This window comes from Natrix helvetica, assembly GCF_964273705.1.
Source record: "Natrix helvetica genome assembly, chromosome: Z".
Classification (NCBI taxonomy): domain Eukaryota; kingdom Metazoa; phylum Chordata; class Lepidosauria; order Squamata; family Natricidae; genus Natrix; species Natrix helvetica.
The window spans coordinates 86,948,192-86,962,474 of NC_138554.1; the positions used below are offsets into that span (position 1 = coordinate 86,948,192).

Below are 14,283 nucleotides of genomic sequence, written 5' to 3' on the forward strand. Positions count from 1 at the left end.
TTTTGATATTTAGTCCACATTCATCTATCCCTATACTCATTCTAGACCCTGTCTCTTCTTTCACCACTCACACTGACTGACAAACAAAGCTGACAAAATATAAAGTTGGAGAATAAGGGGTATCCACAGAGTAGTTAACAACATCAAATAGTGGACACAATTGGCTATAAAACCCAATTTCTCTTACATGCACAAAATGGAGTAATGCATTGATTGCCTTGTTGCATCCACCATTTTAATATTATTGATTGCCCCCAAAGAAGTATCTCATAGAGAATCAAGAAAAGCATCTAACCTCATCTGAAAGAAAAAAAATTGGGAGGGAGAAACCATTGAATTTTGAAAAGTTATGCAAATCGATTGCTCGGAAGCACCAGGATCTTTCAAGTGCCAAAAGAATGCACCAGTGAGGCCAGAATTTTGCTGATTTTCAAAAGTAGGGCAGCATAAGATTTCTAAATATTACCATTTCTCCTGGGTCTCCCTTTTTGCCTTTTAGTCCTGGAAATCCAAGTGATCCCTAAAAAATAAAATAAGTGTGTATATTATGTGAATCAGTGGTGGGTGTCAATTTTTTTTAGAACCTATTATGTAGGTGTGGCCTGTTTTGTGAGAGTGGCTTGATGATCATGTGACCAGGTGGGAGTGGCTTGGCAGCCATGTGACTGGATGGGCATAGCCAACTTATAAAATGTGGTGAAACTCACTTAACAACACTCTTGCTTAGCAACCAAAATGTTGACTGAGAAACTGGCATTTGAAGCACGCAAATCTTAAAGTTGTCAAGTTACAAGACCCTTGCATCCCAACCCTGTGGGATTGAAACACAATCCCAGGCAGTCAGTTCCAGGCTTCAGGCAGGAAGTCCAGTTGTGGATTTCAACCCTTAGAATTCCTCCTTCCCTTGCTCAGCTGCTATCACTAGAGTAACGCCAGGACAAGCAAGGTCTTAGGAGGGATTTTCCCTCCCCATCCAGAGAGCCCATGCTGAAAGAGAGGAGGGGGGTTGGTTTGAATGCGGGCAAGTGGGTGGTTTAACGGCCCACCTTCATTGCTCGTTCGGGTGAATGAAGAAAGAAAGGGGGCATGCAATAGTCAAGGGCGAAGGTGCTCCCCTTTGCCCTTGGTGGCGGGGGTGCTTTATCACACACAATTCGTTCTCCACCTGCCTGAACAAGTGAAGGAGGTGTCGGTGGCCAGCCCTAAACTGTTTGAGTTGCTTTGCTGAATCTGGCGTGGCAGCCATCATTGCGAGCTTTGCTGGCACCTGCCTCTTGCCATCGTTGCCATGCCGGAACATGTAAGCAACGGGACATGCTTGGGGAAGGGAAAGCCGGAACTGACAGCCTGGGATTGTGCTACGCTGCCACTGTGAAAATGCCTGTTTTGCCAGCTGCAGGAGGGAAGGAAAGAAACTGGTCTTTGGAAAGAACCTTCTTTTCACCTTCAGAGAGCCCATGCCTGGAGAGAGGAGGAGGCGGGCTGGTTTGAATGTGGGTGAGTGGGCGGTTTGGGGCTGGACGCCAGCACCTCCTTTGCTCGTTCGGGCAGGCAGAGAAAGAAAGGCATGTGATAAAGCACCCATGTATTCTTCCTTTCTTTCTCTGCCTGCCCAAACAAGCGAAGGAGGCACTGCCACCTCCTGCCCATGTTCAAACCAGGCTGCCTCCTCTCTCTCCACACGGGCTCTCTAAAGAGGGAGGGAAGATCTCTCCCAAGACCTGCTTCCCTTACCTTGAGGCGCAGTTCCAGGATGGTAGGATATTATTTTTTTCACTGGTACGGGGGTGTAGCCTTGACCCCTGTTTTCCTGCTGCCTCCAGTCCAGTCCCACACAATCTCCCCACCACCTCACTGACCTGGAGACACTCCTGGCTGCAGTTGGCATTCTCCTAGTGATCTTTCTGGCTGAAACCCTAGAGTATCACATGGCGGTGGTGCGTGAGCTGCTGACCAACCCAGGGCCCGCTCGAAAGCCCAGAGAGGAAGGATGGGCAGGAGAAAGCCAATTGCTGCTGGCAACAGGGCACAAAGGAGCAGCCATCCAGCAGCTGCCTTGTTCTGTTGCAGGCACCCAATGTGGCCTCGATGTTCTGCCTCCCTGCTGCCTCAAGCCCCGCACAACCTCCCCACCAACCCACTGACCTCGGAACACTTTGCTGGATGGTCTCTCCTTCGCTTCTTGTTGCCAGCTGCAGCCATGGCCGTGCTGCACCCCCAGAGCAGTCACATGGCAGGGGCGCGTGGGCTGCTGACCATCCCAGGGCCTGCCTGGTTGCTTCTGGAGGGGGCAGGTAGACGGGCAGCATTCCCCTCCATCTCCCCAGCCATCTGCAGACTCGGAGGCTCGGCTCGGTGGGCAAAGGAAGTAGGTGGGCGGGGCAAACATGGTGTGGACGGGCGGGGTGAGTGAGTGGAGGGGGGAGGCCAGGGGAGGGACCATTCCGGTACAGGATCTCTGGAAGATCAAGTACAGGAAGGCATGCTAAATTTCACCATCCGATTTGCCCATACCGGTGTGTACCTGCTGAAACCCACCCCTGATGTTTATGCGTGTATATACTATGTATCACTGGGTGAATATGCACACTGACATGCATATATGTACACGTATACACCCCTGGCACATAACAAAATAATAAGTAACTTTTATTTACCTCTTCCCCATGAATTCCATCAAATCCATCAGCACCATGCTCTCCCTGAGAGAATAAAATCAATTAGTATCAGCTCAGTTTTCACTTATTCATTATCCAACATAGTAATACCCATAGAAGTTGAATATATAGTTTCAGTAGGTGTTCAAAACTAGGAAAAGACTGTCGGTTATTATATTTGCTTTCCCCCCATCACTTTGACCTGAATTTCATTTCCTAACATACTATGAAATTTTTTATATTGTGCTTGCTACAATTTCATTTTTTTCTTTTTGAACCCAAGCCTGTCTATCTTATGAATCAGAAAAATCTAATGCTTTAGACTAGAAATTAATGTTAAATAAACTGCAGCAATTAAAATTTTGCACACATTAAATATTTTCTTACTATACCCTTTTTCCTTGCAGTCCTCGTTGACCCTGAAAGATTTAAAGTTATGTATTAAAACATAAAACTAATGTAATGCACATACATTAAAAGCAAAACAAAACAAAAGATCAAAAGGAAATGATGGTAAATTCTTACTTTTTGGCCCCTAGTACCACATTCTCCTATATCACCTTGCTTTCCTTTAATTCCAGGGATTCCCCTGGGACCCTGAAACAGAAAATCAAATATCATGTAAGTACATAATCAAATATGTACTTACCCCAAACATTAAGGGATTGATTCAAAGATTATACAATTTACCGGGTCTCCATCATTTCCTGGGTATCCTGTATATCCCATAAAACCAGTTGTACCCTGAAAATATCAATTAAAATTGTAAATATTAAAATACCAGATACATTCAAGTGAAAATATTTATTTCAAAATGGCTAACAGGATATCCTAATGGCCTGTGATGAAGAGAACCTGCTACCATTACTGTCAACACTTAATATAATGGACTTTTGTTTTCTATGAATAATTGATTTAAACTTTTACATATCTGAAGAACATTGAGAGAACCAATTTAGTATAGTGGTTAAAGCACCAAGCTAGAAACTGGGAGACCATGAGTTCTAGTTCTGTTGTCGGCATGAAATGAGCTGGGTGGCATTGGGCAAGTCACTCCCTTGCAGCCATAGGAAAGAGAAACAAGGGCAAGCCATTTCTGAAATTTTGCCAAGAAAAGTACAGAGACTTCCCCAGGCAGTGGCCAGGAGTCAGTGCTCACTCAAGGACACACAAAAAATAAACGTTGAAGGGCCTGTTCTGAAGCCATTGCCATTTATAGAACTCCATTGTTAAATATCTGAGAAGCAGATATCTTTTCTTTTATAGTTCCTCAACTATGGAAATCACTTCCTTGCAACCCCTCATTTTCTCTACTTCTTGAAATAACATGAGATGCACCATATTTTCCAATTCTCCAACAATTTTCCAGATGAAATTGTTTTATTATATCTGAAGTTTTATCTGAATGTTTCTTGAGTATTTTTGGATGAAAAATGGGATGGGCTTAAAGGCATGACACATTTATTTATTATTATTAACTTAAAGAAACAAATGCATGTTAGACTTAACAAGAGTCTGCATCTAGATGTTTTTCAGTATGGTCTGACCAATTCCAGATATCTTTGAAGTGGAAAACCATAAAAAGGACATTTCTGTAGGTAGAAATTCCTGCTTAATTATCAAGAACTTCTAGTAGCATATAGTTCCTTTATTGGCAATTTCCACTGTACTGTATGAATAATAGCATCTTCTAGACCAGTGTTTTTCAACCACTGTTCCGCGGCACACTAGTGTGCCGCGAGATGTTGCCTGGTGTGCCGTGGGAAAAATTGAAAAATTCGAAAAATTCCACTTTTCTGATGTCCGGGCTGTGATTGGTCCAGACTCCAGCCTTCCTTCCCGCCCAAGCACAGTGTGCAACTTCGCGACTCGAGCCACCAGGAGGACCGGAGCAGGAGGAGACGGAGTAAATATAAAAGTAATAATAAAAGTAAGGGCTCGCCTCTTGCACACGGGCGTTCCAATCAGATCCGCCTGGCGGGGACGAGAAGCGAGGAGGCAGAAAAAGAAACGGAGGCTAAGGAGCTTCCCCCCGCCTCCTCCCAGCAAAAATCTAACCGGGGAGCCGGGCGGGCAGTAGCAAATTAGCCGATCACGCCGCGTGATCAGCTAATTTGCTACTGCCCACCGGCTCCCTGATAATATTTTTGCGGGGGGGGGGGGGAGAAGCTCCTTGCCTCCGTCTCTTTTTCTCCCTCCTCGCTTCTTGGGGCTCCACCAATGGGGGAGCAAGGCCCGCCCAGCGCCAGGCTTTGGGCTAACACAGAGGTCTGCAAAGGTGGCTGTTTTAAGACCGGTGAACTTCAATTCTCAGAATTCTGGGAGTTGAAGTCTACCAGTCTTAAGAGCCAATTTTGCAGATCCCTGCCTGGGCTAATATGATTGATGCCCTTGGTGGACTTCAACTCTCAGAATTCGATTCCAGCCAGAATATCAGCTTTGTGTTCAGCCAAACAGGCCCAGGTTGCGCACTGAATAAAGTATTTTATAATTTTTCATATTTCTGTTTACTTACTATTTCATAATAAAGTAATTATAAAATACTTTCTTTGTGTTTATTTGATTCCTATTCAAGAGAATTACTTTATATATAGTCAATATAGGCACAGAGTTACATTTTTTAACATTTTCTAATGGTGGTGTGCCTCGTGATTTTTTTCATGAAACAAGTGTGCCTTTGCCCAAAAAAGGTTGAAAAACACTGTTCTAGACCAAGGCCTTTAACTGGTTTTCAGATAATTATTGCATTGTTCTATGAATCATCTCACAAATGGTTCCATACACCAGGTAATGTGAAACATTAACTATTATTTATAGACAAATTTAGAGAACAAACCTAGAAACAAACAATCTAATTTAATAAATAATAATATTTATTTATTTATTTTGAAGTAATAATAATAATTTAAGTCTAACATCAGCTTTATCAGGTAGACCAAACAGGAAACATGACAAGATGAGCTAATTCTATGTTATTGTAAAGCTACTTCAACAGAATCTTGCAAGTCTTCAAGTACAATTCTTCCATAGTCATCTTTACAGCATGAGAATTTAGGAATGTTCCCTTTTGATTCTCTCAGTTCACAAACTATGCAGTTGCAGATTACTCTTTCTCCTATCTGATTTATTCCCAAGGCAGCATCTATTTGTCTCCCAATGTCTTTCCCACATACAGTTACAACTGTAGTATAAATTAACTCTGGCTTCTCTTGATTAATTTGCAGGGGTGTCTGAAAGGGCGTAAATGTGACATTATTTTACCAAGAGTATAATTTTACTGATAATTCCACATGGGCACAGAAGAAAAAAAAAAGCAAGGTCTGGAGTTTTCACACAAAAAAGTTGCATAGATAAAATCCCCTTTCCTCCTCTGGGCCACCCACTGTTCATTGTCCACCAATCAATTGCAACCAATTTGTTTTGGGAAACAGTTTGGAGTTTGGGGCTTCCTCATCTTTTGACCTTGGGCACTAGGATGATGCCAGGTGTCAGTCAGCTCTTGCATTCCACAATTCCCTCCCAAGTTTCCTCTGCATACCAAACCTACCCACCTCCCGCCTTGTTTCAGTTGTCTGGTTGTGAACAGCGTTGGTGGATACAGAGTCAAGCAGGATGGTAAAAAAATGAAGATGGCCTCCACATGTGAAAAGGTGTGGGGTTTTGATTGCATAGTTACAGACATAATCTTTTTTTTACACTCCCATTAACACTCTTGTATATTTGTTTTTTTATGAAGAAATAAATGTGAAGAAACGTATTGTTTATAATCTAATAACTAATAATAAAACTGTAGTACTACTACACTAGTCCCATTGTTATACTCTCTTTATTATTTTTATTTTTGCCTAGACTATTAATTTTCTACAATCTTAAATTTCTAATTGAAGTAAAGTTTTCAGTCCAAGGCCCTATGACACTGAGATCAGAATTAAATAATTCATACTATATTTACCTTGTGCCCCTTTTCTCGTCTTTCTCCACGGGGTCCTTCTTCTCCCTCACACCTACAAAATATGCAGCAGCATTTTCGCTCAGCAATTTGATCCTTGAAAAGACCAAATTGAGAAATTATTATTTTATCCTTAGAAAATTTGGTTAGTTATAATTACTGAGTATTATTATTATTACTGAGTATTATTATTTGTATTAATTCTTAGAGATGTCTGCAGCATCCAAGACTTTCATCAAAATGACAAAAGCAAGGTTCACCTATACATGTATGCAATTTCATGTCACACAAAAGTTGCAATATTTGCAGTTTTGCAAAGGCAAAGTTGCCTATGTCAATTGCTCTCTTCTGTGGTTGCCTCTTATAATTATATTATGCTACTCAGGCATAAAAAGGATCCTTTAAGTCTCAAAATCTAATCTATTGGTTTTATCTTATGAACTTACCACATACTGAAAGAGCCTCATGGCAACATTTTCTGTGTCAATAGTTAATTGAGTGTTATATCCAAATCCCTTTCCAAACTCAATATGCTGAAGTTGATCAATATATTTGGCTCCTTCCAGAGCAACTGTTATTAGTCCATCTAGTCCTATTTGAAACAGTGATTATTATCAATAACTTTTTAATATTTGCTTCTTTGGTTATTATAAATTATTCCTTTTTACACATTCTTGGGAACAGTTGGGCACATATACCAAATATAAAGATAGCAGAATAATTCCGACAGCTACATTTGCCCATTCATAATCTGGAATAAGACTTCTCTGACTTTTTTTCCCTGTGTTGATATAGCAACAGAACTATTTTTTTAGATGTGCATAATTGTGACTTTAAAAGGGGTAAATATATAGAAAATTGTCTAGAAGCAAATGGATGCCTGCATCCAAAATTCATGGATATTTGTTTAAAAAGAATAATAATAAATGGAGTGAATGCATTTAAATCTACCCGTGTTTTCCTGAAAATAAGACCCACTCAGAAAACAAGCACTAGCCTGATTTTTTAGGTTGGGCCTAATATAAGCCCTACCTGAAAATAAGCATGGGGGATGGGCATGGCCAGCACAAAAGGCTCAATGGTGTCCGGCAGCAACTGCAGCCCGCTGGCCCCTGGGCACAGTATAAATTTCTGTAAGTTTGAGCATGGAGGCAGAGGCGGGGTGGGGGAGAAGACAGGCAATCTGGACATGCTGCGTGACTGCCTGACTCATGGGAGGCTCGTGTGAAGTTTACATGGTGGCACCGGCAGCAGGTGGAGGTAGAGGCATGGGGGATGGGGAGGCAGGTGGTCCCGATGTCCCCCGTGAGTGCCTGCTAGATATGGCTGTGGGCAAGCTGAGAGATGATGGGATGGAGTGGGCCACATGTTGGGATTGCCTCTGCCTCCGCCTGGCTCTGCTGCACACTTTTCGCCCAGAGGGAGATGAAGCTTTGTATGCTTGCAAAGGGGATGCTAATTGCTCTGTTTCAAACCATCCCTTTGCAAGCACATGACGCTTTGAGTCTCCATCATTTCTTTATCCAGGCAAAAATAGTTGCCTATGGGGTGTTTGGGAATGGAGCAAATCACTCTGTTCCCAAGCACCCCATGGGTGACCAAACACTTTTCATCCAGACAGAGAAATGATGGAGACTCAAAGCTTCATGTGCTTGCAAAGGGATGGTTTGAAACAGAGCAATTAGCTCTTTTTCAAAGCGTCTCATTTGCAAGCAGACAAAGCTTCATTTCCCTTTGGGCAAAAAGTGTTTGGACAGTTACCACCGGCTATGTCCTTCCGTCCCACTGTTTATGTGGGTCTTATTTTCAACGAAACATGGTATATGATATGACATGGACACAGACTGGATAACTGCAGTTGTTGAATCCTTCTAATATAGTAGAAATTGTGTTGAAATTGTAACATCTTTTTGTAAATAGATAGTACAAGAGTAAGATCTTTTGCAATGCTATTCATGAGATGAAAATTCTTTATTAGAATTTTAAATTACTAAATAATCACTTCACCTCTTGCCTTTAAATGTGAAACAATTTTTTCTTTCAACTTTTTAATTGAATATTTCTATTCAATAAAATATTTTCTAGATAAGGTTATTTTTAGATTAAGCAAGGAAGGGCAGATGAGAACTTGCAACCCTGAATTCCAACAAAGAAGACTTTGAGCTAAAGTATTACATTTGATTTGCTGATCAGGGACGTGCGGTCAGGGGAGGCAGGGGAGGCAGAGCCGCACCGCTCTCATCATGAAAATTTAAAAAAAAAAGGGAAAAGGGAAAAGGTGCTGAGGAGCCTTCTGCACACGTGGTCAGGAATGGGAGCGCTCCGTGGTCCCCTTCATGTTGACTCAGGAGTCAGGAAGGAGGGGAATGGGACCACGTGTGCAGGAGGCTCCTCTAGCCTCAGCCTCCCTCCTGCGCACGTCCCATTCCCCGCCTTCCTAAGTCAACATGAAGGGGACCGTGGAGCGTAAGCTGCGGTCCTGCGGAGCACGCTCCATGGTCCCGCAGAGCGCACTCCGTGGTCCCCTTCATGTTGACTTAGGAAGGCGGGGAATGGGACGTGCGCAGGAGGGAGGCTGGAGGGATCGCGGAGGAGGGATCGCGCACTGTGAGCCGCGGTCCCACGGAGCGCGCTCCGTGGTCCCTTTCATGTTGACTCAGGAGTCAGGAAGGAGGTGAATTCCCCTCCTTCCTGACTCCTGAGTCAACATGAAGGGGATCGCGGAGCGTGAGCCGCTGTCCCGTGGAGCGCGCTCCGCGGTCCCCTTCATGTTGACTTAGGAAGGCGGGGAATGGGACGTGCGCAAGAGGGAGGCTGACATGGTCCCATTCCCCGCCTTCCTGAGTCAACATGAAGGGGACCGCGGCTCACACTTATGACGTCACCAGCCTCACCAGCCGTAAAGCTCACTGCACGTCACTGTTGCTGATTACCTTGTTTTCTAAGTTGTTCAGATTTTTGTCCAAGTGCTATTATATTATCATCCAAGCCATCTGAGAAAAGAAGTAAAACCTAAAAAAAATAAGGACAATGAGATTAAAATAGGGACATACACCAAGAGAACCAAAACAAGAACTATATAGTATAACACAGATTCATTCATCAAATAATATGGTGAGCTTTAAAGAGAAATGTATACATTTGGAGAAATGATGCACTTAGATAAACCATCATTGACAAAGATTACAAGAAGATGCATTTCTTCTGTTGAAAATTATTTAAAGAAAATATTGGAAATAGAAAAGGCATAATAGATAAGAAGAAATAATTATCAAACCAATGCACCAGTTGAGAGTATATAAAGCCATTTATAATCTTAAAGAGAGATATATCATTTGAAATAGCCATAAATAGTCTTTGGATTAATTAAAAATGGAGATGAAATGTGAGCAAAATCTTTAATTTTGGGATTGTTCAAGAAAATTGATTGACATATAATATTTTCAGCCAATGGGGGTTTCTTGCAATTTTAACATTGATGGTACAAATATATATATATATATATATATATTCTCATGAATGAAGGCAAACATACATGTCCCAGAATAATGTTGCAAATCAGCTCTGGGTTGGTCACCAGGACTATAGATTAGACTAGATCTATAGTCCCGGTAACCGACTCAGATTCAACATTGCAATAGATATCGGTTTAAATCTTCATTGTTTTACAATAGTAAAGTTTGCAGAAAACAAGAAAAAAATTAATATTTTTGTATGATATCATTTCATTCATCCTGTAAAACATAAACTGAAATTATGAAAGGCTGTTACATAAATGTTCCAATTTTCTCAAAATGTTTTAATGCAAATGACTAGCTCAAGGATAATTCCAAACACAAAATTTAATATACAATATATCAAAATGATTATAATTCCTTTACTTTGATTCATGCAATGCAATTTTAAGGATGTGCAATATTATTATTTAAGGAAACTTAAATTATACCAATTTAAATAATAAGTTGTTATCTGATATAATGCAGTATTTTAATAAAAACTATTAAGAATTAAAATAAATTACCGTGTTTCGATTTTTTATGTCAGTCACATTTTTAACTAAATTCCAAATAGCATCCAAGAAGTTGATGTTGAGATGAGATGGTCTGTTGACCACAATGTTTCTAAGTTCTGTTACTAAATTTGGGTCATCAACATGATGAAATTTTGCCCAGAAAGGTTCGTTTGTATTTTCTACTGAAATAGTCACACTGAATTGTGCTTTTTTACTCTTAGAGCAACTTGTCCTACTTAAAGATGTTAGGCGTTTTACAATATCAGGAAGATGAATCTCCAAATGTTGTTGCTTATTGAATAAATTGTTTCCTGGCTTCTGAGATGATATATCAAATCCAATAATAATATCTACAAAACATGCTGTTTAGATGAATACAAAGGCAAAACATCAGAAAATAACCAAAAAAAAAAACCACCCATATTTGCAGTTAAATTCAAACAAATTGTGACAATATTTAACACTGTAATAAAATGATTTTTTCTCATTTCTTGAGGGGTTATCTAGATAAGCATCTGTGGACAGGTTGTACATAGCCAGTTACATGTAGCTACATTAAACATACCATGACTTAAAATTTTTGGCCATCTTTATATTGAAACAGTATAAAAAGATAAACCAAATGAGATGCTTTGAACTGAGCTACAGTACACTGTTGCGTTAGCTACAGTACAATGTTATAGTTAAACACAGTCAGCTGATAATTATATGTTAATCATACAAGTATGTTTTTGAGAGTAATTAAAAACAGTGGATTTGTAGAACTTGGTTAATAACAGTACACATTTAACAGAAACATTTGATACTATCTGACCCTCCCTCCTTTCCTTAGACTATACATATAAAATTAATATTAGATTATATTAGTATAAATTGCAAATCATCCCTATGGTCACATAAGCAACTCATGCAACTCATAAGCACTCTATAAATGTTATAGTTAAACACAGTCAGCTGATAATTATATGTTAATCACACAAGTATGTTTTTGAGAGTAATTAAAAACAGTGGATTTGTAGAACTTGGTTAATAAGCATGGTCAAAAACAGATCTAAAGAAATAATTATCTAAACTTTATAATCTGATCCACAAAGTTCCTTGTATTTGATACCAGAGGAATGAAGTCTTTTCTGAAATATCTAAGAAAGTACTTATCTGATAGAAGGGAAGATTTGTACTTCAGCATTGAACTGTGGGGTTCTTTGTGCTCTTTGAGATTGGTTGTTTTCTTGCAGATATTTCATTACCAAAGTGGGTAACATTACCAATTCTAAAAATGTTATTGAGTTTAGTAATGAAATATCTGCAAGAAAAAAACAAGCTCAGAGGTTCCAAGCAACCACACTCAACTTTTACTTAAACATTTTAAATAGAATTTTGTCCTTATTTATATTTCACAACTAATTTCTCAATAGTTTGTGAATTTTACTTCAGTTTAATGCTGGCATGGTTATTTTTACTTAGTAAGATGGCTTAAAAATTTATTCCTATCTATTAGCTTTAAAGCATTCTCAAATCACATGCCAGAACCAAACAATGGAATATAATTAGCTTGGCTGTAATAGGAAAAACGATTAGAATATAAATAATATATTCACTAAAACACTGAAAAAATACACAGATGATCTGATCTACTTAGTTACATTAAACATTAGAAATGTTTATGGGTGCTTAATGAAATGTTTACTTATGCTTAACAAGATCTTTTTGCCTTATTCACTCTTTCACTCTGCAGCCTAGAATGTTTTGAAAGGAAAATTAGAAAAGGACAAGGTCCTTTTTTTCAGGCAGAGGTTTAATCAAATAGACTTCTAGATTTTGTCCAACAAACCAAATAACAAAAGAGATGCTCTTTGACAAGAAACTAATACTAGCAACTAAATCTATTATTATGCAAGTAACCAAACATTTATTTTAAATGAAAGAAACTTACTTGCATCAGTAGTCTCTTTACAAATTTCCTTATTTACATGATTTACAAGATTTTTTAGATCACTGTAATCGTCAACCTTATATTTTTTGCTTGGGGAGTTGGTAATCTGCAGAAGTTTTGAATCCATCACCTTTCCTACTGCAACTGCATGGATTTCCACACCTTCATCTCTCAGATCTTTTGCTGCTTGAGGAAACTCATCATCTGATCTTCCATCAGTAAATATGAGCAACTTTTGGTTAACATTTCTAGCTACTCTTTGTTTGCTGGTTTTGAAAAAGGTTTTGACTTCTCTGAGGGCATGTCCAATCAGTGTGGAGTCCCCTGTGATCAGTGACATATTAGTGATTTTACTATATAGTTCTGGTAGATTTTGATAAGCGCCCAGCTGGAATACTTCTTGAAGTGTATTTCTGAATTGGGCCATCCCAACTATAATATTGTCTTTATTTATAATTGACTTAAGCAAATTTATCACAAAATCCTTCACACTCTTCAGTTCTTTGTCAGGGATACTTCTGGAATCAGTTAGGATAACAAGTTCTGCTTTAATATCACATTCTGCAAAAGGAATACAATAAAAAACATGATATACAGTTTTGGTATTGCACCAAAAGAGAAATGGGAACCACATAGAACAGGTTAGAGAGAATATGAATTCCAATTTGCACAAGTCTGTTATTTAAAAAAAGAGGCCAGCCAGTGGATCACTTTAAGAATCTGTAAGCCTGCAGGATTTTATTCATGTTGTGGCAGCTCCATTTGCTTTTTCTTGGGTTTATCTAGCATATATCATTATGTTTTATAATCAGTATATAGCTGTCCCTCTTGTGTTTCATTTACTTGAAACTAACTACGTAGCTCATCTATCTGAATTAGGACTACATTTTTCATTGCCAAAGATTCATTTCCCCCCTTTTTTGAGAAGAAGGAAAAGTTTGCAAGCTTCCTATTGTCCTGATCTTCAAGTAAGTAAAATATAGATGAGATGTTGTATAGTAATATATGGCAATAGGACAAAGCAGATGTCAAACTGTTACATGCCTTTGACAATTATGGAAACATTTGAATTGCCTTCATCTCAATAGCCTTTAGGTTTAAGGCCCTGGACTTCTGGGGTGGAGTAACGTTGGCTCTGTTCTTTCTGCCTGATTTTCCATGCCTGGAGGCTTGCAAAAGCAGAGCTTGGTCTTGGAGGGACCAGCAACAAAGAGCAGAAGCTTGGAGGATAACAGGGAGAGATGCAATCCCCTGTTATAGTAGAAGAAACCTCTCAAATCCGGCAGGGGAGAGACTGGCCTTTATGGCTGGATCCAGGGGCATGACAGCCTTTTAAATATAGGGAAACAGCTGAAAGTATCAATGAAGTTTGAGGAGTTGGAATTAAGTACTGGTGTGACTTCCAGAAAGAATGAATCTATAGCTTGGAGGGTGAGTGAGTCTCCAAGGCAGAAAAAAAGCAGCACTTTAGCAGTGGGAGCAGAGCCTTGAGAAGACAGAGTGAACATTCAGAGAAGGAATGGAGGAAATGTACTGATGGCTTGAGCTTGCTGGAGAATTACCACAGGCAGAAGGAACATGAGCTGAGATTGTGATTAGACTGGGACTAAACTTTGCGGATTGCAGAAAAGAACCAACTATAAGAAGCTTCTGCCTGAGAAGAAGACAGTGGAGATTTTATCTGGCAGGGGAAGTCAGAGAACTGTGATAGTGACTTTCCTAAATAGATAGA

At 39.7% G+C, this 14,283-nt stretch overlaps 1 protein-coding gene across 1 annotated transcript in view; it reads right to left on the reverse strand.

Annotated features, from left to right (window-relative positions):
* LOC309381661 (collagen alpha-6(VI) chain-like) overlaps positions 1-14,283 on the reverse strand; it is an 81,775-nt gene that overhangs the window by 42,472 nt on the left and 25,020 nt on the right. The window contains exons 8-17 of the mRNA XM_081932890.1: positions 12,552-13,112; positions 10,628-10,980; positions 9,540-9,618; positions 7,053-7,198; positions 6,610-6,702; positions 3,348-3,401; positions 3,183-3,254; positions 3,050-3,076; positions 2,658-2,702; positions 467-520 (exon numbers count right to left, since the gene is read on the reverse strand). Coding sequence (XP_081789016.1) covers positions 467-520; positions 2,658-2,702; positions 3,050-3,076; positions 3,183-3,254; positions 3,348-3,401; positions 6,610-6,702; positions 7,053-7,198; positions 9,540-9,618; positions 10,628-10,980; positions 12,552-13,112 — 1,484 coding nt within the window. The remainder of the gene's footprint in view (positions 1-466; positions 521-2,657; positions 2,703-3,049; positions 3,077-3,182; positions 3,255-3,347; positions 3,402-6,609; positions 6,703-7,052; positions 7,199-9,539; positions 9,619-10,627; positions 10,981-12,551; positions 13,113-14,283) is intronic.